The following is a 24,360-nucleotide window of genomic DNA, read 5'->3' on the forward strand; positions in this document are numbered from 1 at the left end:
GTGATGCTAATGTGCAGCCAAGTTTGAGGAGAGGGACTAATGTGGAGTAAACACAATTCCAACCACCCAGGTGAGGATAACCAGAGCAGAAAGTAAGTCATAGGGAAAGGGAACAGGGCAATTTTTAAAGCTTGGTTCCAAGCTCTGATAGCGGGGAGCCAAGTCTCCAGATGGCATGTGCAATGATGCTGCCAGGTGTAAGTTTTCCTCTGACAGGAGGGAGGGCTGCGCCTTGGGGCAGCATGTTGTTAGGGCACTACTTTAAACAACTTCACGATTACCACAATGGGGCCCACCTGGAATTTTCCTAAACTCCTTTACGCTATTTATCGGTAGTCTGTTACACAGCTTTGTTTTCAAGATTGTATTAGCTCCAGTCCTTGGAAAAGCAGACCATAAGACAAGATTAGACATGCAAGACATTTATTAGGGCAAACACCTATGAGGGAAAAAGGGAGGGAGGGAGGAGGCTGGGAGTCTGCTGTCAGACTGTGATGCAGGTCTGATCCCTCCCGTGAAGGAGTGAGGGAAGGAAAAAGGATCCAGTAAGGAAGCTCCAGCCAGGGGACTGGGGAGTCCCTGAGCCAAAGTTGCCCATTAAAGGGGCTCCACGTCTCACAGAAATGGGCCTTTATTTGTATTCCCTTGTCTCTAGTAATTGGCTGGGAGCAGCTCATGGAAAACATGGCCATGGCGCCAACATGGTGGTGGGTTCAGAGCGTAGCAGCTGGACCGTGAGTCAGTTTCACACCATCAGCTCTGAGTGGTGCATCTTCATGGCCACCACAAACACACCCCCTCCTTCAGATACTTTGAGAGTTTCAATCATCTGATTCTCTATAACCTGAAGTGGAGAGTGGCTAGTCCAAACCAGTATGGTTTGTGGTATGTGGTAGGACTGATGAAGAAGAAAATCTTACTTTCTTGAGGAAACCCAACTTTAGAATCTCTCTGGGAGTTGACCTAGGTCTCTGCCTTTTATTTCAATATCCTGACCTAGTGTCTTGAATTCCTATAAAACTTTTTGTACGAAGAAAGAAGAACCTAAAATTTTTTAGCATCAACGGCCTACCAGTTATTTACTGCTTCATGTACTTTACATGGAGATTCTCACTTAATCCTTTTAAAAAATAACCTTATAAAGTAAGTATTATTACCCCCATTTTACAGATGGAAAATCTGAGGCTCAGAATCCAGACCTGTCATGTTTGAACTGTTGTTCAATACTTGCTTTTGGAGGGTACCCATTCCTGGCATGTTCCCTAACCTAGTGCTGGTAAACACTAACATTCTCCCACCCCACACCCCTTCTCTATAAGCACATATTAATGCATTTGCAAAGCAAAGAAAAGAATTCAAATATAATAACATCTAAAAAGTGCATCATTGTATAAGTTCTGCTAAGATTCACATCTTATTTAACATTATGATAGTGGGGGCTGGAAATGTGGTCATGAGGTATGAGAACAAAAGGAAAGAGGGATGAAAGAAAGGGAAAAAATCGAGAGCAGAAATTCATCCAGACTTTAAAAAGAGCATCTAAACCTTCCCCAAAATAAATAGTTGGGATATACTCTTTAAGGCAAAACTAATAACAAAAGGAAATGCATGAGAAACAATCAGAAGAACGTTTGCACACCACCAACCACATACCTGTAAACAGCTACTTTTCCTGTTCCAAATGCACCCACGATTAGATCTAAAAAGGACAAAGCACAAGCATAACTTCATAGAAACAATCTAAACTCATAATCATAAATAGTACCTAGAGCAACCTGAAATGCTGATGGCAGAGTGAGTCATAAAAACAAGAATAGCAAATCGCACCTTTCTCAAGACATTTTGGAAAGATATTGGAACTTCATTACAACTAACTCAACATGACACACAAATCAGTAGATCTCAAACCTTTTTGGACTTAGGAAGGCCAACTTTCTGGAATGCGTAAGAAATTCATCGTAACACCATTTCTCCTATCCTCCAGGCTCAAGGCACACATCTCATGGAAAGCAAAATGGAAAAAGCATGTGCTTAGCGCCTACTGTGTACCAAACTCATTACACATACTGTTTTATTATTTCTCTACCAGCAACAACCCTATGAGGCAACTATTATGACCCACGAGGTGGGACATTTTGACTGTCATTTTGACACGACCATTTGCTCTTTATGAATACTGTTGATGGTGAGTATACTTTTGGCAAAAGCATTCAGTAGTATATGAAATAATTGACATATCACTATAATGATCTTAAATAACAACAACAATGATAATAATAAATAGCACATACTGAACGCTTACTCTAGGCCAGGAATTCTTCTAAGTGATTTACCCTTAATTGACTCCTAACAAGAAGTTAGGAAGTCTCTATTATTAGCAGAATTTTGCAGATGAGTAAATTGAGGCATAAGGTTGCTAACCTATAAATTCACTAAAGTTCACGCAACTAGGAAGAGGTGGAGCTGGGATAAGGCAGTGCTGGGCAGTGGAGCAATCGTAGACTATTTGAGGGACAATGCTCGCAATGATCTCAGTGACTGGCTAATAAATAGGTAAAACTCCGTTTTTCTTAATCTAATGTATAATGGTTATTCTTGGTGGATGCAATCAAACAAAAATAAAAATGACGATGGCTAAATCTGCAGAGTGAAATTTAGATGTAGATGTGAGTAAACTGAACTTGGTGGAAATAACGGCCACGGAAGAAAACTTACAACAGTTGAAACTATAATCGGTTAATTCTAGTAGAACAGAAGTGAAAATGAAAAAATAAAGGGGGGGGGACTGATTTGGCCACGTCATATGGAAAAGCGATCAAGGAATTTAACTGGTTTAATGGAGTTCGCACAGGAAAATGATTTGTAGCCACAGTCCCTCGGTACTCACCTTTCCCGTTCACAGGAACAGCATCAGACTGTAAGCTACTATGATTCTCCTTGGAGGGCTGGAAGTGCCCTGGCCAGAGCCCTCAGCCAACGATGGATGGGAACTGGATGATAACTAGGGAGGATAGCTAACACAGCTTAAGCATGTTCTTCCCTGTCTCCCAGATTTCCCCAGCTATAGTTACCCATAGTGTCAACCTGCTTGATAATCATCTTTTATTGCATCTTTCCTTTCCACGTCTCTCTTCCCTATTCCCTTAGCAATGTTTCTTTGGACCACTTCTCAATAAACTGCTTGTTTTCTAATCCTTGTCTTAATGTCTGCTCTGGAAGAACCCAACCTAAGACACAATAATTCTTGTTAAAAATGTTTTGTTTTTTTTTTAAAAAATGGACTCAAAAATCTTCAGGGTTAAAACCACAGTTGAAATGTCTCATGTTTTATAGATTCAGAATCAGACTCAGATAATAGGCTCAGAATTGGGCTCCAAAGCTCCATATTTAAAAAGACGTGTATGCTCGTGTTCACATAAGTCAAATGAAGGTCATCTAAGGAGCTTATTCTGTATTTGTGAGATGAAAGAACACATTAAGAAAAGGGCTACAATTTGGCCAACTATGGCTCATGGAATAAAACAGTTTTTTCCAAGAGTTTAAATCTTTGAAGCCAGAAGCCAAAGTTTCTAAGTCTGCCAATTTTTAAAATTATATCAGAATTTCAACTTTTTCAACTATTTTCATATTTATTTTTTCTGTTACATTCATCTCTTCCAGCGTATCAGTGCATTTTTGCTATGGCAGAGGAAAAAGAGCTGCCGATTTGAAGAAACATGAACTCTGTTCTTCCTGTGTAATCACGGGCTCCAATATTTAGACAAGTGTGGCACAGGTGGCCCTCGGCCTGATCCATATCTGTTGACACGACATCAGACAGGAGAGTTCTGTTAGGAAAACTGATTCAAGAGAAATATGTGCTTTGTTTTGGGCTCCAAATAAGGTGAAATATTTATATACTAAGATTAGACATTTTATAAATAACAGATGCACTTTAAGAATTGATTCTCTGGAAATGGTAAAGAAAATAGGACTGTAAGCCCTTCCAGGGCAGGAATCTTTCTTCAGGTTCCTAAATCACAAATATTTTATGGAATAGTATGGGTTGAAATAACTGAAGAAAAAAATAATCCTTTCATCCACAGTACCAGATACAGGGCCGGGACTTTATAAATGCCTATAAAACGGGGAAAAGTAACAACAAGGTAATATACAAGAGATGAGACAGATAAGGAAATAAGACAGTTATTAAGACAGGCTAATGCAAACTGCACTTAAATTCTGCTGGGTTTTTGCACCTGTACTTGTAAAGTGTTGAGAAAGAAACACACACACAAACACACAGAGACTCCAGATTCTAGAAAATTCTAGGAAGTAATATAGAGGCTGCATCATGACTAGATTGTCTTTATAGATGAGAAGTTGAGAGACATCCTCATGATGGTCATGAGCAAGAGGACTTTTCCTTTAAAAACTTTGATTCCTCTGCCTTAGGGTGGGAATTTTCCTACTCTGGAAAAATAAAACAACCGGCAAAATAGGCCACAATTTTCTTCACGAGAATGTGGCCACAGTTGTTCAGAGGCCAAGAAAACAGTTATCTACCACCAAAGTATGTTTGTCTTTTGAGACACCACCTTGGTATTGTGCCTGCTGGAAAACGCCAGAAGTATTTATGCTCAGGACCTTAAATTATCAGATTTCTCTAGGGAAGGAGAATTCATCCGCTGATTTGTGTTTCTAACCAATTTGTCCTTCCAAAATATGTGATTTGCTTTGATAAGTACTATGTGGTTTCCATATATATATATATGTATATAATGTTATATACTGTAATGATACATATATGTAATGACACACATATGTACATACACATATATGTATATAGACACACTATTTTTAAAAAATCTTGCATAATTACATCATGCTTAGGAATTTAAACGATGATCTGAAGACAAAGAAATTTTGGTGCTGATATTTGGATTCATGACTGCAAACTTGCTCCCTCACTTTGACATAAGTCTTGTATCATTATCTAACATTTCTTTTCTTATAGAAACTTCTTAAAAGGAGATTCTGAAAACAAACACACAAAAACCTTTGTCTTTCTTTATACAAAGACAACTAGCCATTTGTTTTTTTTTTCTTGGAGAAATATCTGGTGACTAAAACTGGTTCTTTCCCCTTAATCAAAAACTGTTCTCCAAACGCTGGGGTCCTTTGTTATCACCTCACATTGCCTGAGAGACAGAGTTTATTTTCCTTTTGGCCTTTGATGGAACAACTGAGTACTTTTAAGGATTCAAAAAGGGGCATTAGCATGAAGGCAGGATCAGTTGGCAAGAAAAAATAACCTTAAAAATAGGAGATGTATTACACCTCCGTTTTGTATTTTATTTCCCCCAAATTGTTATTTTTGAATGAGGATGAAGCAAAGAGCCAAGCTTCTAGAGTGGTACTTGGGCTATAGAGTCTGATTTCATTACTCTATGAAGGAAATTTTAGAGTTGGAAGAAGTTCTATGTGAAAACATCAGCTTTCTTTTGAGTGTGGATTTCAAGTTAGGGCTTAGGTGGGCAGGGTGCAGAGAGGAGAGAGAGAATGGAAACTTCCTAGGAGAAGGGAAGACAAGAGGAAGAGTGGTGACAGTATTAGATTAAACAGTCTCCCAGAGTCATTTCATGGGGCAAGTCTCTGTGGCCCCCAAGGTGCCCACATTTCATAAGCTGTGAGCCTTCTTCTACCTTCTTACCTGTCACCTTCTTACTCTCCACTTCTGACTCTCTCACCTTCTTGAGAAACACTAATGTTGAAGTCTGTTGCTGAAAATACCATCTGACACCTCCTTTTTTATTTTGGAATTAAAAAACATGACAATGCAAACCTTTGACCCAGCATTTGCATTTCTAAGAATTTATCCTGAGGATATGGTGCAAAGTATTGAAGAAAAGCTAACACTAAACAGTTTAAATATATTAATTCCTTTGTTACAACAATATCATGAAGTAGATACTTTAATTATTCCCATTTTAAAATGAGGTACAAAGAAGCTAAATACAGTAAGTGGCACAGTAAAGTTTTAAACCCAGAAAGTCTAGCTGTTACCTATTTTTACCGCAGTGCCTCCCAGGAGCATATCTACAGGCTATTTTTTCTCCTCTTAAAATTTTTAAAAATTAAGGTATATTTTACATACAGTAAATTTCATCCTTTTTAGTATCCTGTTTCAAGAGCTTTGATAAATGCATGTGGTCGTATAACCACCACCACAATCAAGATATAGAACAATTCCACCACCCAAAAATGTCCCCCATGCCACTTTGTAGTCAAGCCAGCCCCCACCCCAGCTCCCTGCATCTACTAATCTGTTTCCAGAATGTCACATAAATGGAGGCATTCTGTATGTAGCCTTTTGGACCTGGCTGCTTTCACTCAGTTTAGTGCATTTGAGAGTCATCCATGATGTTGCATGTGTCAGCAGTGCACTCCTTTTTATTGCTGAGTAGTATTCCACGGTGTGCATGGCCCACGGTTTGTTTATCCATCCCTGGCTGAGGGACATTTAAGTTGTTTCTGGTTTTTGGAAAGGCACTATGAACATTGGTGTACAGATTTTTGTGTACCTATAGGCCGATTTCAATTTGTAAATTGTCTCTCGTTGAATCTCTCTAACATCTCTGAAGCCCTCTTTTAAATGCAGTGTTTTATTTCAAGTGGAAATTACTGAATGGAGTGTAAAAATTTAAGAATTCTAAATTCCAGTTCACTTTTCCACTGGCTTCCTAATGACTCTGGACAAGTTGCTATTCATTGCCAAATCTCTGGTGAAGTCTTCCAGGTGAAGGTGAAGCCTTCTTCCAGATGAGAAAGCCAAGAGCTCAGTAGAACTCACTGGGGTCGCACGACTGCGCTTTCTCTGCTCTGATAACAATCCAGGACTCTTCTTTGTCTCTTGAGTCAGTTATGCTCCTGCAGAGTTTGGGTTTCATTTTGTCTCTCTTATGGGATAGCCAGTTTCTGGCTTTCTCCCTGGCATAACCAGACCTGGACATCAGACCTGCTCACCTCCGTGATTCAGCTCCCTGAGCCCATCATCCACAGACCTCTGGATCCCGTCTTGGCATTGCTGATACTCACAGCTCACAGTATCTATTCCAGTCGCTTATCACTGTCCTGGCTCCATCTCTGCTAAGCCCCTTCCCACAGCATACAAGTGTTGTAGAGACAAATGAGGGTTGTCAAGTATGGTTGTTCACCTGGACTCACTCAGGGTCTGCTCACCTTTGTATAAGGAGGATCTTAAGAGAAGTGACAGGATTAAAGACAATGCGTAAAATGATGGGTTAAAGATGGTGTGTAAATATGGCAATGTTGACTTGTAAGTGGGTTATGAAATTGGCTTAAGCGTTTGGCACTGGAAAAACAGCTCATGTCTGTGGGAAGCAGGCACTTAGATAAGTCTCCTTGAGTTTGGCAAATGCGTTAATCTAAAAATAGACAGAGGCTCCCTTTCTTCCTTGATGTTTTATTGCAACATGCAAAATATTACTGAGAAGAAGGTTATGAGTTGAGGAAGAAATGTTTGAAAAAAAACCATGATTTTATCCCAGAAAGTAATAATCCTAACAATCTGTCTGAAATGCTTCCAAATGAACTCTGAAGAAAAACATTTATGAGTTGAACCATCGTATTAGGTTGCAACATTCTGATTTACGGAGGGTTTATTTTCCTTTAAAAAAAAATCCCACAAAAAAAATGAGTGAAATATCAAATGATGAGTCTGCCTTATGAAAATAGTTTTCTATATGCTATTAGCATCCTATGGCTGCAAAAATCACCCCTTTCTCTCTACTATTGCTTGATGCTTCACGTGTTGCATTCCATGTCACGTTATCATTTTGTAGCCACACTTACAACATGTGTGCTGTCTGGTCAGTTGCTAAAAGTTCTGGAGAAAAGTTTGTTTCTTTAGGAGTGGTCCCATTTATAAGTGGCTGCCTATTGGGAAGGATTTCACAGTCTCCAGAAGAGCCTCGTATCTTGCAAGGCACTTCCCCCACATCCAGCCTGACAGATAACATCCTATGATTAAAACCTTAGGGGACTATATAAGTTTGCTAAGTGTTATGGGCTGAACTGTGTCCCCTCAAATTCACATGTTGAAGTCCTAACCCCCAGTACCTCAGAATGCAACTCTATTGGAGATAGGGTCTTTAAAGTGGTAATCACACTAAAATGAGGACATTAGGGTGGACCCTAATATAATGTGATTTGTGTCCTATAAGAAGAGGAGATTAGGATACAGACACACACAGAGGGAAGACCATGAGAAGACACAGGGAAGACAGCCACCTACAAGCCAAGGAGAGAGACCTCAGAAGAAACCAACTCTGCACACACCTTAATCTTGGATTTGTAGCCTCCAGAACTGTGAGACAATAAATTTCTGTTTCAGCCACCCAGTGTGTGGTACTTTGTTATGGCAGCCCAGCAAACTGATACGCTACGATACACATTTATAGAGTTGCAAGGGAGGCAGGAGAGGAAGGGAAGAATATTTATGCAGTGGTTCCTCATACTGGGCACCCTCGGTCAACAACTCATTATCAAGCACCCACAAACCTGTCATGAGCCAAGTCCTGTCCTGGCTGCCAAGGATTCAGTAGAGAGCAAGTGGACGTGGTTCCTGCCCTTGAGGCACTTAGAATCTATCAGTCAACTCTCCAAGGGCACTTGTGCAAAATGCAGGCCAGCACCCACGGAATCAGAGTCTCTGGGTGCCACCTACTTCCCCTGGATCACTTATATCCTGATGAGAATAACGACATTACATCCTTCCCCACTGCATGTTTGAGAAAATAGTGTAAGTTTCTGCAGCTGGTGTAGAGAAGACCCCAGGAACAGAGAGAAAAGGAGGCTGGGGATGAGAGGGGCTGAGCATTCCCCAAATGAGCTTCACCTACTTCACAATCAAGTCTGAAGACTGGCCAGCCCCCAAGCTTTCTGTTGTACACTCATGCTCTGATGAATTTCTGTTAGGGTTGGTAGTTTTTAGGAAACCGTCTATTAATAATGTCATCAGAGCAAAATGTCAGTGAGAAAATGTAAGATGATGCCATATAGAAAGAAAAGCATCACATGAGCAATGTTTGCAAACAGGAAGCATGGAGGAGGAGTTTGCTGCTGTGTTAGTTATTGTGAAAATCTTTCCTCCCTTGTCTCATAGGCTTCAGGCGTAAGTTACCCGAGTCATTGCCTGAAGGCCCAGGCCCAGGTCTGGTGCAAAGAGCCTGGATTTCAGTATTAGAGCTTATTTCCAGTCCCTCCCACCTCCATTTGGCTGGTAGTGTTAAGAAATAACAACAACTGTTTAGAGTGCTTTACAGTTTGCAAATCGCCTTCAGAACAATCCTGCGGGGTGGGAAATTGGGCTGATGACTTTCCTTTTATGGCTGGGGAAGCTAAGGTTCAAAGATGTAAGTGGTATGTCCAAGACTAAAAAGCTGATAAATAATGTGAAGAAATGAGAAAATGGGCCCCGTGACTCCTAGTTTGATGCTGTTAGGGTTCTAGTACCCTGGCTATGGGCTCTCCTGGTCCAGCAATTTGAAGAGAAATTGGCATTTAAATGCCCAGTGAATACAGAACTAGGCTCAAGGGTGCCGCGTGTCAAGAATGAGTGGAGCCTCCCGTGAGCCCAGGAGAGGATGCCAAAGTATTTAAAAGAGCATCATCATCTCTACTTACATTTCCATTCTTACTCTGCACAGGAGTAAAATAGTTCACTGGATTTAAGTAGAGTTGGAAGATAGTGGCCAGGTAAAGAGAGAGGAGAGCAATAGTTTATGTGCCAAGGCGTGTGGCTATGAGGAAACTGGTTTGTTTACTCATTCATTTGTTTATTTCCATTCATTCATTCATCCAACAAGTATTTACTAGATGCCAAGTGCCAACCACTGCTTGGGGCACTGGGGATTCCATAGTGAGCAAAACCAGATCCAGTGCTTGCCGTCAACTAATAAAGTGTCCAGCCTAGTGAGGCGAAAGAGGCATTTATCAAATAATCACACGAATGTGCAATTTCAATCTGAGATAAGTATTTTTAGAGAAAGGACAACAGTCAGGGAAGGCTTCCTGAGGAAGTGACATTTGAACTGAGTTCCTATGTAGGAAGTGAACTCCCGGGAAAATGTCCAGGGTGTGCAAGGACAGAAGGGATGCTTCAAGTGAATTACACTAAAATATGGCTTTTAAATCGTATATTAACAAATTAAAAATGACTTATAGAAAGAACACGCAGTAAGAGGTCAGAAATAATATAGAGGTTCTAAGTACAGGAAAACTTGTCCCACTCCTCCACATCCTCCCACCCCGCCTCAAAGGAACCATGGCAAGCCAGCAAGTTTTTATTAACTATATATTTACAAGGAAGATCAAGTATAAATGATATCCTGTCATATTTACTGGTGCTTTGGGTTTCAGAAAGAAGCCAGCTTCTACAGTTGAATGTTTGGAAGGGAGTTAGTTCAAACTTAAACTGATAGACTTCTGGTTTCTCGTCTAGCATGTAAAAATCTTGCAAGTTGCCACTCCATCCTAACAACAGGTACAGAGCTTAACAAACTGAAAAATCAACAATTCTTCTTAGCTCCATGAGAAGTGAGGTCATGGGGCAAAATGCTGCCCCTAAATCGGAGAGACTGACAGGCAAATATAGAGAATCACAACTTATCAGAGCAGCAACCTCCATGGCAACCAGTGCGAGGACAGGGAAACCTGAACCATAATTTGTGAATCGTAGGAGGCTCAGTGTGGACAAGGCTGAGGCAAAAACTCCAGGGGATCCAGTCCCTTGGGGGTGGGGAGGGACACATTTTTGTGAGTTTTAACTCCCGGATCTCTAGCAGGTTCTCAAGACAATATAACAGAAAATTCCCCTTGTGCTCCTGGCAGGGAGAGGGGAAAAGGAACCATTTTGAAATATGCCTGAGTATTCTGTTCTTAACAAGGTCTGCCTTCAGGAGAAATGAGTTAACCAGAGCCTAAACTCTTGGGGTGTTGTCAGAGTCTAACTGACCTGGGGAAGGGAAATACCCAACTCCAGCCAGCTCTAGCCATCCTCTCCCATCTGTGGAAGGTGGGTGGGGGGTGGTGGGGGGAAGTAAGAAGCACATGGGAAGTTCAAAGTCCAGGGGCATAGGCTCAGTAAAGACTGGGACCTAATTACAGGACTATAAAACACTTGCTCTCCCTCAATACCTGCTGCCAGTTTCTAAAGGCCTATTTACAACAGTTCCCTTTACCCAGTACATCATGCCCAGCTATCAAAAAAATGTTATAAAACATACTAAAAGGCAAAAAACATAGTTGAAAGGGACAGAGCAAGCATCAGAACCAGACTCAGACATGACAGGGATGTTGGAATTACCAGACCAGGAATTTGAAACAACTATGATTAATATGCTGAGGCCTCTAGTGGATAAAGTAGACAGCATGTAAGAAACAGAGGGTAATGTAAGCAGAGAGATGGAAATTCTAAGAAAGAACCAAAAAGAAATGATAGACATCAAAAACATTGTAACAGAAATGAAGAATGCTTTTGATGGGCTTATGAGTAGACTGAACAAGACTGAGGAAAGAATCTCTGAGCTTGAGAATATCTCAACAGAAACCTCTAAAACTGACAAGCAAAGAGAAAAAAGACTGAAAAAAAAAAAACCAGAACAGAACATCCAAGAATTGTGAGACAACTACAAAAGGTGTAACAGTAATACCAGAAGAGGAAGAAAGAGAGAGAAGAAAAAGAAATATCTAAAAAATAATCATGAAGAGTTTCTCCAAATTTATGTCACACACCAAACCACAATTCCAGGAAGCTCAGAGAACACCAAGCAGGATATATGCCAAAAAAACTACACCTAGACATATCACTTTCAAACTACAGAAAATCAAAGGTAAAGAAGAAATCCTGAAAGAAGCAAGAGGCAAAAAACACCTTACCTATAGAGGAGCAAGGATAAGAATTATATCTGACTTCTCCCCAGAAACCATGCAAGCAAGAAGAGAGTGGAGTGAAATATTTAAAGTGTTGAGAGAAAAAACCACCAACCTAGAATTCTTTACTCTGCAAAATTATCCTTCAAAATTGAAGGAGAAACAAAGACTTTCTCAGACAAACAAAAATTGAAGGAATTTATTGAAAATAAGCCTGCCTTGCAAGAAATGTAGAAAGAAGTTCTTTAGAGAGGAGGAAAATGATATAGGTCAGAAACTCAGATCTACCAATCTAACATGTAACAGTTCAAAATAATAATAGCAACACTGTATTCAACTATGTATGCTTATATATATTTATATATAATTTATATATTAATGTTATATATTAATGTAATTATATATATAATTATACATATATATGATGTATATACATATATACTATGTATAAATAAAATGAATGACAGCAATGATATAAGGGACAGGAGGGAGGAATTAAAATTATTTTGTTATTATAAGATACTCTCACTACCTGTGATGTGGTATAATGAGATTTGAAATGGACTTGGATTAGTTGTAAACGTAAATGTATATTGCAATCTCTAGGGCAATCACTAAAAACAAGTAAAAAGAGAAGTATAACTGATTTGCTAAGAAAGGAGATAAAATGGAATCACATAAATGCTCAATTAAAACCTCAAAAGGCAGAAAAAGAGTGGAAGACAAAAAGAGGAACAAAGAACAAGAGCAACAAGGAGAAAATAGTAACACACATGGTAGATCTTAATCTAATTATATCAATAATCACTTTGAATGTCAGTGGTCTAATTACACCAATTATAAGATAGAGATTGTCAGAATAGATAAAAAAATACCCAACTGTACGTTATCTACAAGAAACCCACTTTAAATATAATGCCACATAGAGATGAAAAGCAAATGGATGGAGAAAGATATACATGCTAAGACTAATCAAAAGAAAGCAGGAGTAGCTATGTTAATTTCAGACAGAGCAGACTGCAGAGTAAGGAAAGTTATCAGGGATCAAGAAGGGCATTACATAATGATAAAGGGGTAAATTCTCCAAGAAGACATGATCCGTAACACATACGTGCCTAACAACAGAGTGTTAAAATACATGTAGCAATATAGTCAACTGATCTTTGACACAGGAGCAAAGGCAATACAATGGAACAAAGGTAGTCTTTTTAACAAAAGTGCTGGAACAACTGAAAATCCACATGCAAAAAAATAAACCTAGATATAGACCTTATACTCTTCACAAAAATTAACTGGATCACAGACATAAATATAAAACACAGAACTATAAATTCTCCTAGAATACAACATAGGAGAAAACCTGGATGATCTTGGGTATGGCAGTGACTTTTTAGATACAACACCAAAGGCACGATCCAAGAAAGAAATAATTGATAAGCTGACTTCTTTAAAATTAAAAACTTCTGCTCTGTGAAGGACAATGTCAGGATAATGGGAAGACAAGCCACAGACTAGGAAAAATATTTGCAAAAGGCACATCTGATAAAGGATGTTATCCAAAATACACAAAAAACTCTTAAAACTCAATAATAAGAAAACAAATAACCCCACTAAGAAGATGAACCAAAGACCTTAACAGACACCTCACTGAAGAAGATATGTTGACGGCAAATAAGCACATGAAAAGATGCTCCAAATTACATGTCAACAGGGAAATGTAAATTAAAACAACAATGAGCTAACACCACACACCTAATAGGGTAGCCCAAATCCAAAACGCTGACAATACCAAATGCTGGCGATGTTGTTAAGCAACAGGACCTCTCATTCACTGCTTGTGGGAACGCAAATGGTACAGCCACTTTGGAAGACAGTTTGGTGGTTTCTTACAAAACTAAACATACTCTTGCCATACAATCCAGGAATCTCACTCCTTGGTATTAACCCAAAGGAGTCGAAAATGTATGTCCACACCAAAAACCTGCACACAAATGTTTGTAGCAGTCTTATTCATAATTGCCCAAACTTGAAAGCAACCAAGATGCCCTTCAGTAGGTGAATGGATAAATAAACTGTGGTATATCCAGACAATGGAATATTATTCAGCACCAAAAAGAACTGAGCTATCAAGCCATGAAAAACCATGGAGGAAACTCAACTGCATACTACCAAGTGAAAGAAGCCAGTCTGAAAAGGTACATTCTGTATGATTCCAACTATATGACGTTCTGGAAAAGGCAAAACTATGGAGACAGTAAAAAGATCAGTGGCTGCCAGGTGTTATGGGAGAGGGAGGGATGAATAGGCGGAGCACAGAGGATTTTTGGGGCAGTGAAACTACTCTGATACTATAATGATGAATAGGTGTCATTATACATTTGTCCAAACCCACAGAATGTACAACACCAAGAGTGAACCCTAATGTAAACTATGGACTTTGGGTGATTATGATGTGTCAATGTAAGTTTGTCGATTGTAATAAAGGTACCACTCTCATGAGGGATGCTGATAATGGGGGAGGCTTTGCATGTGTTGGGGGCAGGAAGTATACGGGATCTCTCTGTACTTTCTGCTCAATTTTGCTTTGAACCTAAAAATGCTTTAAAAAATAAAGTCTGTTTTACAAAAAACTTAAACTGGCAGGTGATATGTAACATATAAAGGTAATAGCCATAGGGTTACATTTCTTTTATCTGGTGACTTATATTTACTTCCTACAAGTAGGATATAATTTGAATCTGTCTAGGACAAACTCTAGGGTTAATTATTTCTGAAAGATTTAATCTTATTTGTGAAAAGTTTTATCTTAGAAGCTAGTTCAAGCGTGTGGAGGGATGCAGTTCAGGTGTGTAATGGAGTTCTAATCTAATTTTTAAAATCACTGATAACCAGCTTTGGATATAAGACACAATTTTTCAATATTGGCTGACTCTTCAAAGATGAGCCAGAAACGAAGCAGATGAAGGTTCTCACTGATCTTCACACCAGAATAAACAAAATAGAAATATCTGTTTTAGAGACATGATAGAATCCAAACTTTGATGTCTTAACTTAAGGATGGAATAAAAGGTCAACATATTATGTTATTGGACTTGAAAATGACTGTTGCTATTCTTTGTTTTGTTCTTTCATAAATGCAGTTGTGAGTATAGACAACAGTCATTGTCAACCTGGATCTGTGAATTTCTGAATTAAAATAGAAAATCACATATGCAGATTTCCCATTGGAATGCTATCACAAAAACAGAAGGTCAGTGTATTTATGAATGGCTGGGCAGTAGCAGGTAGATATGTCAGGTTCATCTCAACTGTACCTACAGCAATCGTGTAACTCTTATCACATAAAAGTCAACTGTAGCTTGAAGTCAACCAAGGTGAGAATATTTACACCATGGAAACTGGTAAATGCTACAGATTTGGGCTTTTTCCTCCCTGGAGATCTGGTTGTTAAACATTTATCACATCTCTGAATATAAAGGTACATTTCAAGGCTGAAGGTATAGACAGTGGGATCTCTTGAGAAGTGGGCAGAATGGCTCCCAAACTGTCTGCCTGAAGGATGGGAGGCTGGATACTTATCCTCCAGGTCTCATCCCTCAGCAGGAGCTGAAGGCGGCCCCGAGGCTGTTTATCCCCACATGCCTCCAGGCTGCACTGGCCTGAGTGCTGCTCTCACCCGGTTCCATGCACCGGCCTTACCTGGGATAATTCAATAGCTTTTGACTTCAAGTTTCTTCTTTATTATGACTCATTCTGCTCATTGCTCAAGACTGAAGTACTTAAAGTGTCATTTTGAAATATACAACATTTTTCCATTATTTTCCTAATAAAGTATCAATTATTTAATGTTATTCAAGGCCCTTTATTATCTGTCCCAAATCTACCTCTTGTTGACTCCATTTATGCTCCCATCAATTCAGACCAAATCACTTCCAAAATTGCCTTTCCTTATGTCTGAGTCTTTGCCGATGCTGTGTTCCTCTTCTGGAATGCCTTCTCCATATAACCACTTATAATCATACCTCTATCTTAAGATCCTACTTAACCATTACTTCTCCCATGAAGCTTTTTTAGATCACCTTAGCAGAAGTACTTTCTCTTTTTAGCTCACTCATTATTTTTTTAATAACCTTCTCAGAACTCTTCTCATGTGCTGCCTTGTACTACAGTTGATTGTTGGATGCCTTATTTCTATGATTGCACTGTTTCTTAAGGACATGGATTATGTCAAAATAGTATCAAGATGTCATTTATAACTAATATTTGGTGACTGCTATTAGGTGCTATTCACCGTGCTAACTGCTTTATACATATTATCTAACTTAACATCCAAAACACTCCTTTAAAGGGGGAACTGTTATTAGATGCTGTTATACCCATTTTACCAATGAGGACTGAGGCCTGAGAGGTTGAGTAATGTGTCAAGCTCACACAGTAGGCCAGTGTTACAGCTAGAATTTGAATTCAGGCCCATGAAAGCAGGATCTTTATTTAATTCAGTGTTGTATCCTCAAAATCTAGAATAGTGTCAGGTACATGAAAGGACTCAATAAGTATTTGTTGAATAAATTGTATTTCCAAAAGCACAATCTCTTGAATATCACATAACCAATGAATATTCTATCATCATCTTTAAAAGTGAAGAAAATTGGTAGCTGCTCTCAGCATTAGCTGAATAATATTAACGTTGCCCAAATACCTGTTGTTGACGACTAAAATGCAAAAATATTGACCTACAAAATATGGGTTGAAAAAAATTTAATTTGTTAATTTCAAGTAATCTTGATGGTTTGGAATGTAGCTATAATATATGGGAACACAGCAATCTATAGAATTTTGTGCATTACAAGTCTTATCTTGATACTTGCAGCCGTGAGAATGCCTATTATCCAGATGGTAGTTTCTAAATACCATTCTTCAATAAAGGGAACTTCAGCTCTTTGAAGAACGGTTGATTCCAGGGATGGGGCAGGGAAAAATACAAGATGAGCCTGGAGTATCTTGTGGTGGTAACAGAAAGTAACGAAATGCTCATAAAAGGATGGGGAATATTAAAAGAACATAGGAACCAACTGGAAGGTGTTCCTAAGGGCCAAATATGGGAAAATTTAACCAACAAAAATAAATAAATATGTAATGGATGATAGCCCATAAAATAAAATAGATATGCACAAATCCATACAGATATAAAAAAATTGAGTAAATAAATAAATAGGTAGAAGAGACATGTTTTTCTTACATTAGAATTGCAATTAATAAATATAGAAAGAAAGATGAAAATAGAAAATAGCAATTAGGCAGTAATAATTGTTATAGATGAGAATCATCAGTGGATGCTAAGATTAGTGGGCAAAAGTATGATGAGAAACAGGATATTTGCATAGTCTCATAGTAACTCTCCAAAGACACTTATTATAAAAGGGGAAAAATAGTAGCTTTACAGTGGGAAACCTGGCCAATATCACCACAAGCAAGTGATCAATGTGCAGAAAGACAATAGGCATCATGGACCTCCTGCTACGATGCACTGAGAAGGGCCCAGCATCACCTGTGTGGTATTCTTGCCAAAAATACATAACCTCCATCTAATCATGAGCAAACATCAGACAGATCTAAGTGCAGGGACATTCTTCAAAATGTCTAGCCAGTACTCTTCAAAAGTGTCAAAGTCACGACAGCAAAGCAAGATCCAGGGGCTGTCACAGATTGGAGGAGACTAGGAGACATGACAACCAAATGCAATGTGGGATCCTGGATTGGGTGTTGGACTAGAAAAAGAACACTAGTGGGACAAATGGCGAAATTCAATTAGAATTTCTACTAGGTCTATAGATTAGTGAATAGCTAATTGTACGATGGTGATATAAGATGTTAATATTAGGGGAAGCAGGGTGAAGGCTCATCAGACTCTCTGTACTATTTTTGCAACTTTTCTGTCAGTCTGAAATTATTTTCAAGAAAAAATTAAGAAACAAGTCTTGTATACTTTCACTATTTTTTTTTTTTCAGAGATAGAGCCTTAATAATTTAGCCAATATTACAGAGAAATCTGGGAGGCGGTAAGTCTAGATCTTGGATTACAGAATCAGAGAAGTTCAGAATTTAAAAGACCCTTGGAGAAACATTCCATATATCCACACCACTTTCAGATGAGGAAAGTAAGGCCCAGAGAGGTCGAATTACTCAAGTCACATTGTCTTGGGAGAATGGGTTCTAGAATTGAAGTCTTTCCTCTCTCCACTTATTTTTTCTTTTACTTTATGTCACTGTGGGATTCAAGTCCGAGAACTCTTTCAGTTGACGTGATTCATTCAATTTAATCTAAATTCATAAGATATTTTTACAAGAAATGTATATTCTAATTTCTAATGTGTTTATAATGAAATTATGAAAATCTTGTTCAATAAGAACATAGCGTTTTGCTTTTCATAAAAACTTGAGTAGCAGTTTGAGAAGTAAAAATAAACTTTGACTATAAGAGTTGAACTTAGTTCAACTAAACTTCAAATCAATTTCGAGGAGCCCAAGGTTTGATTAAAATGCATTATTCCCTTTGGTTAAAACCACCCTTTTATTTCTTCTCATGTGTAGGTTTTCTTTTGCTCGTTTTTCCTCACACACACATACACACACACACACAGAACACTCATTAAAAGAGATGATGGGTCATTTTATTTCATTTGGTATAATTGTCTGAGATGGCTTCATGATATAATCATCGTATATTAGGGGCCTGAACGAGACAGTGATAGTCTTGGCATTCAGCCATGTTTTTCTCCAGTTTTTATAGCCTGTAAGATTTCTGCTCCTCAACAAAACCTGCACTTCCCCTCCGCCACCCTTCAACGTCTGGGCTATGCATTTAGCAGATGTCCTTTTTATACAATCATGTTTAATGGGATTAGACAAGATCACTGAATTTTAGGGATTCTTGACTATCACAGCTGTTTCTTCTCTGAAATGCTTTCACTCAATTAATGTATACAAGATACTCCTCTAGTCAACCCTAGTTTTCCAATGAGCACCAATATAGAAACCTGAACACATCTGTATTTTGAGTAGGAAAAAGAATTTTGGTGCCAGAAAGGAAAATATTTATGACTCCTATTTATATATGTGTGCTGATGACAATATTTATTGTAAGAAGTCTAAAACATTACTGAGTGGTTAAACTAGATGTTAGGAAAATTATTCCAAACATTATTTCTATAGTAGAATCTCTATATTTCTATAACGAAATGTCTGTCCATTATACCACACTTTTCTTGGGTACAATAGGTCAAAATTCCAGAGTCATCTTTAACACCACCTCTTCCTCACTCACCCCCACCTCCTCTACCTTCCATCACAGCCAGTCATTACCAAGTCTTGTCTATTTTTCATTTACATTATTTCCTCAGTTCCTTCCTTTAATTGCCATTGTCATCACCCAAGTTAGGGCCTAATTTATATGAAATTAAATATCCTTAAATGGCTAAGGGGCCGAAAGGGAAGACCATTTTTCATTCCTGGCACCCAGTAAATCACAGTAGTGAGATGTGGAAGAAGTCCCTTATGCCTCATCTCCCACTGAGGGGTGGAGGTAGGATGGGGTGAGTGGTAGAATTACATCATAGCAGGACAGCAACCTCATGATATTAGGGGAAGCTTCTAGTGAGGGTCCAGCAACAGGAATTTTATGAGTGGTTCTCACCCCAGCAGAGTCTCAATAGCTACATTCATATTCTCATTTTCCTATTTGTCTGGGGCAGGGGAAGCAAGTGTAGTACTGCAAATTAAGATTGGGAACCATGGAAACAGAATAAGCAAAAGAAAATAATATCAACTAGTGGGCATAAGAAAAAGAATACCTCCAAAATATAGAGTCTTGTCTTAAAACTTGATTAAAGAGCTGCCATTTATTAAACAATCTTCCATATAATCTCCTTTTAGCTTAAATGCATCATCTCATTTCATATTATATAATTTCATTTCATCTTTATACCAACATATTATTATCTAATTTTATAGATAAGGAAATTGGAGTTCAGAGAGGTTAAGAAATTGTTTCACTCTTATCCAGCTAGAAAGCAGTGGAGTCAAGTTTTAAACCTACACTGTCCATCTCCAGAATCCTAGAATGCAGTTTTTCAACACTGTATGTGGCGCAATAAGTCTGTGAAGTAAAGCAGCTTTGATTCCGTTCATGTTAACCAAATGGATTTCCCTTCCTATTCTAAGCCATTTCACAACATTCTGTAAAAATCCTCTACCAATCTAGAAAGTGCGAGCACATGCAACCCAGTGAAGCAGGTATTATTAGCCCCATAATACCACATAAGGAAAGGGAAGCTCAAAGAAATCAAATAACTTGTCCAGTGTCACACAGCTCATCAGATGGATGGGAATCTGAATCCGGGCAGTATGATTTCTCTTCCCCTGAACACAGCCACTCCGCTAACTTTAATATGGTTATTTCATATTGGTTTGATATTTCCCAAAAAGAAAGAATGGAGTGTCATCCAGTCTTACCCTATACACTCTCTTGCTGTGCACATACATGTACATACAAAAAATATACACACATTTTTATATATACATATATGTAAGTGTGAGGGTATGTATGTGTGTATGAGAAAGATTCAAAAAGAATATTCCAATGGATATGAACTGTATTTTCTATGCAATGGCTGGAATGCTTTGGACTCTTAATTCTTAGTCGTTAACAGTTGCTATAATTGCAATAATGTTGGCAATTAATTGGCTTCCTGTCTGCTCCTTGCTAGCGTTCTTTTCCCCTAAGGCAAGAAGACTGTCTGGTCCTGCTCAAATACAGAACATCTGTAACTTGCAGAATAGATCATGTGACAAAGAGTAAATACAAGTCAAACTACCTTTTGTATGTCTGCGCTTTTGATTATTTCAGGTCCTGTGTGAACTGACTTCTAGCCAGTCTGGGGATGGAACAAATATACATATCAAACATCACAATCAACCTTACTCTTTCTTCCTGTAAAAGGCAGATGGGTTGTGTCAAGAACATGTAAAGAGTACTTGCTGCTATCTAACAAACAGGGCCACGTGCGTGTCCCGCCACTATCATAGTAGGTTTCATAGCAGCTGGCCCAGAAATGGGTGGATGGCAGGTAACAAGAGTGCTATCAGATGTAGCTGCTAAGCATTTGGGCACCTAAAATGAGGGAGAAGTGTTCACTTCAGGAATGGGAAAAACAACCCATCTTCACTCCACCAGAAACCACCTCTTTTGGTAAGCATGGCTTTTCAAGTGTGTTCCATTCCATAACAATTCCAAATAGTTTGACTCGTTTTGATTCAGAATTTCAAATCTGTTTGCTTTGCATTTGTTTTCTCATGAATTCTGCAGGTGACTGGGTAGTAAAGTGACAGGGTTTGGAATTTCGTTCCTCATCTATTTAGAATGGAGTTCCCAGAATAGGGCCATTGAGAGCCCACATCACGCCTGTGTGTGCATTTAAAAAGATACGCCTGGGGCCAGCCCAGTGGCGTAGTGGTTAAGTGCGTGCCCTCCGCTTTGGCAGTCCGGGGTTCGCAGGTTCAGATCCCGGGTGTGGACCTATACACTGCTCATCAAGCCATGCTGTGGTGGTGTCCCACATACAAAGCAGAAGAGGATTGGCACAGATGTTGGCTCAGGGACAATCTTCCTCAAGCAAAAAGAGGAAGATTGGCAATGAATGTTTGTTCTGGGCCAATCTTCCTCACCAAAAAAAAAAAAAATACCCCTTTCCCTCCTGAGTGGAGGGAACCCCTTGGTATACGAATCTGCCCCCACTTGTCCTGTGGCTGGGCACAACCTGTACATCATTTGCAGCAGCCCCAATCATGGAATTAGCTCGGGTTCTGGAAGTATGTCAGGGGGAATTGCAGGTGCCTATATGTGGAGCCATAGAGCTTGTATATTTTCTTTAGATAATTCCTTTGATTAAGACCAAATAATTATCAGATTCCTAAAGGCCAACAATATTTTTCTCATAATATACTTTTAAAATTCACAAGCATAATCATCAGCAACCACACATGAATCTCTTTCCAATATTATATTATTCTATTCCAAAAAAGACTTGTATTTAAAGACTTAAATATTTCATAAACTTGCAAATTCTTATATTGTAGGATATCCTAGAGAAAGCCAACACAACATCCAACATACAAAAAGAATTATCTGTCCATCAGTGTGAAGGCACCCACCATGTCCTTCATTCCTTGAGCTTATCATTTGGTGGATTGAGAAAAAGACCCTGAGCGGGTGACAAGCGGGTTCTCAAAGCTTTGGGCAAGGACTCCAGATCCTGAATCACTGATGAGGAAACCTGCCTGAATCCGAATCACTCCTTGTGCTGGCGTCCAGCACGCCACCACCTCAAAGCCCGACCTCTCAGTGCCTGGAGCACCTGGCTGAGCCTTGTGCCTCTCATTTCCTGGAGCATCCTACCCACCCACCCCCCATGCTACCCTGCATCGCCCCTGCATAGGCCAAGGCATCTCAGACTCAGGATGCTTAAAAATCATCATTTTTCCCACAGTTCTGCTTCTCCTCAGCATTCCCTGTTTCAGTGTATGCACCACCATCCAGCTAGCTGCCAAATCCAGAACACCGGAAGTCATTCAAAATCCTTCCTCTCCTTCACCCCTGCTCCCCACACAACAGTCACTAAGTCCTGTTGATCCCATCTCCCGAAAAACTCTTGCATCCCTTCACTTTCCTACACCCCTCTATATGGGTTCAGGCCACTGTCATCTCTAACTAACCTGCATCAATAGGGAATCCTACCAGTCCATTCTCCACCCCAGAGCCAGAGTGCCACTTCCAGAGTGCCTTCCCATTCCCCTCAGCATAAACTCCAAGAATGGCTTCTCCATCTGGCTCCAGCTTACCTCTCCAGCCTCACATCCTATTTATGTACCAGTGATGCAGCACGGCTTTTCGTGGTTCCATGCGTTCTTACTAGCTCTGGGCTTTCACATCTGCTGTTCCTTCTGCTTGTTCCACTCCATGGCTATCTGTTACTCAGCCTTCAAGTGAAGTCAACTTAGAGGTCCCTTCATATGGGAGTCTTCCCCTATTTCTGTAGATGGGGATGGGCATCCTCCTCATGGGCCCCCATTGCAAGCTCTACTTCGCCCATTACAGTGCTGCTCACACTTTGCTGCAATTGTTTACCTGTCCGTCTTTCTCCTCTCAGATGTTAGCTTTGGAAAGGCAGTGACTGTGTCTGCCTCGTTCGCCACTGTCCCCCAGCCCCAGCACAATGTCTAGTACATAGTAAAGGCTAATACATATTTTTTGATTGAATGAATTTCTTACTTATTTTTCTTTTAGACATTGAAACTAAAGGAACAAACAAAAATATTGTTGAGCAATTTGGAAATCTTTTTTTTTTTTTTTTGATGAGGAAGATTGGGCCCTGAGCTAACATCTATGCCCATCTTCCTCTATTTTATATATGGGATGCCACCACAGCATGGCCTGATGAGCGGTGCATAAGTCTGTACCCAAGATCCGAACCTGTGAACCCCGGGCCACCGAAGCAAGTGTGTGAACTTAACCACTATGCCACTGGGCTGGCCCCCTGAAAACTGATTTTATTCATCGAATTTATTATTTCATTTCTAAAATAATTTTTTTCTTTTATTTTCTTCATTTGTTATTGAATTCTTATTTCCCAGGGCCATTTTTGTTTGTTTTGTTTTGTTTTACAGGGGAGCCATAGTGGATACCTATTGGAATACTTGCACAGTCCACAAGTCAACTCGTACTTTTTTGGAAAATGTCACCCTTTGCCTCAGAGCCTATCGGATTCCCTTCCCAGGACTTGGGACTGAGATAAATTGCAGACAGTCTCTTTGAGTGAGTACAACTGCTACATGCAAACTCTGGAGCTGTGGAGTAAAAACAGTACTATGTGCCCAGAGAAATATGGTCTGGAGAGAGAGAGAGAGGGAGGGAGGGAGACAGAGAGAGAGAGAGAGATTGAGAGAGACAAGCAGAGACCAGAGTAAGAGAGAGAAAGAAAGTCCTGACAATTTTGGATCCCAGTCAGCCCTTCCAGAGACCTGGCAGAGTCCCTGTCTTTAGGTACCCTTGAGATATTCCTGTAGCCTTAATATAAATATCTCCTTTTATGGCTTAAGCCAGGCTAAAGTGTGTTAATTCCCAGCAAATGCGATAATATATTTTAAATGAAAGTCAGTGAGGTATCATTTTAAATGCACAGGTAACTTCCAGGAAATGTAGAAGAGTGCATGAACAGTTAAATATTTTCCATGGGCCTTCCTTAATATTCCCCTATGAGGCCACAGCATGTGGGGTGCCTGAGCGTTCCAGTGGCGGTCACCACACAGAGGCAATCTGGAGAAAAGGGCCTCGGGTTGGTTTGACAACCTGGTAAAGAGTAAATGAAATGC

General features: G+C 39.4%; 1 protein-coding gene across 2 annotated transcripts in view; it reads right to left on the reverse strand.

Annotated features, from left to right (window-relative positions):
- The window catches only part of ITGA8 (integrin subunit alpha 8), a 163,072-nt gene that overhangs the window by 71,351 nt on the left and 67,361 nt on the right, over nucleotides 1-24,360 (reverse strand). For both annotated transcript variants that reach the window (XM_058532481.1, XM_058532480.1), the window contains exon 14: nucleotides 1,654-1,699. In XM_058532481.1, coding sequence (XP_058388464.1) covers nucleotides 1,654-1,699 — 46 coding nt within the window. The remainder of the gene's footprint in view (nucleotides 1-1,653; nucleotides 1,700-24,360) is intronic.

The sequence above is a fragment of the Diceros bicornis genome, chromosome 36, assembly GCF_020826845.1.
Source record: "Diceros bicornis minor isolate mBicDic1 chromosome 36, mDicBic1.mat.cur, whole genome shotgun sequence".
Taxonomy (NCBI): domain Eukaryota; kingdom Metazoa; phylum Chordata; class Mammalia; order Perissodactyla; family Rhinocerotidae; genus Diceros; species Diceros bicornis.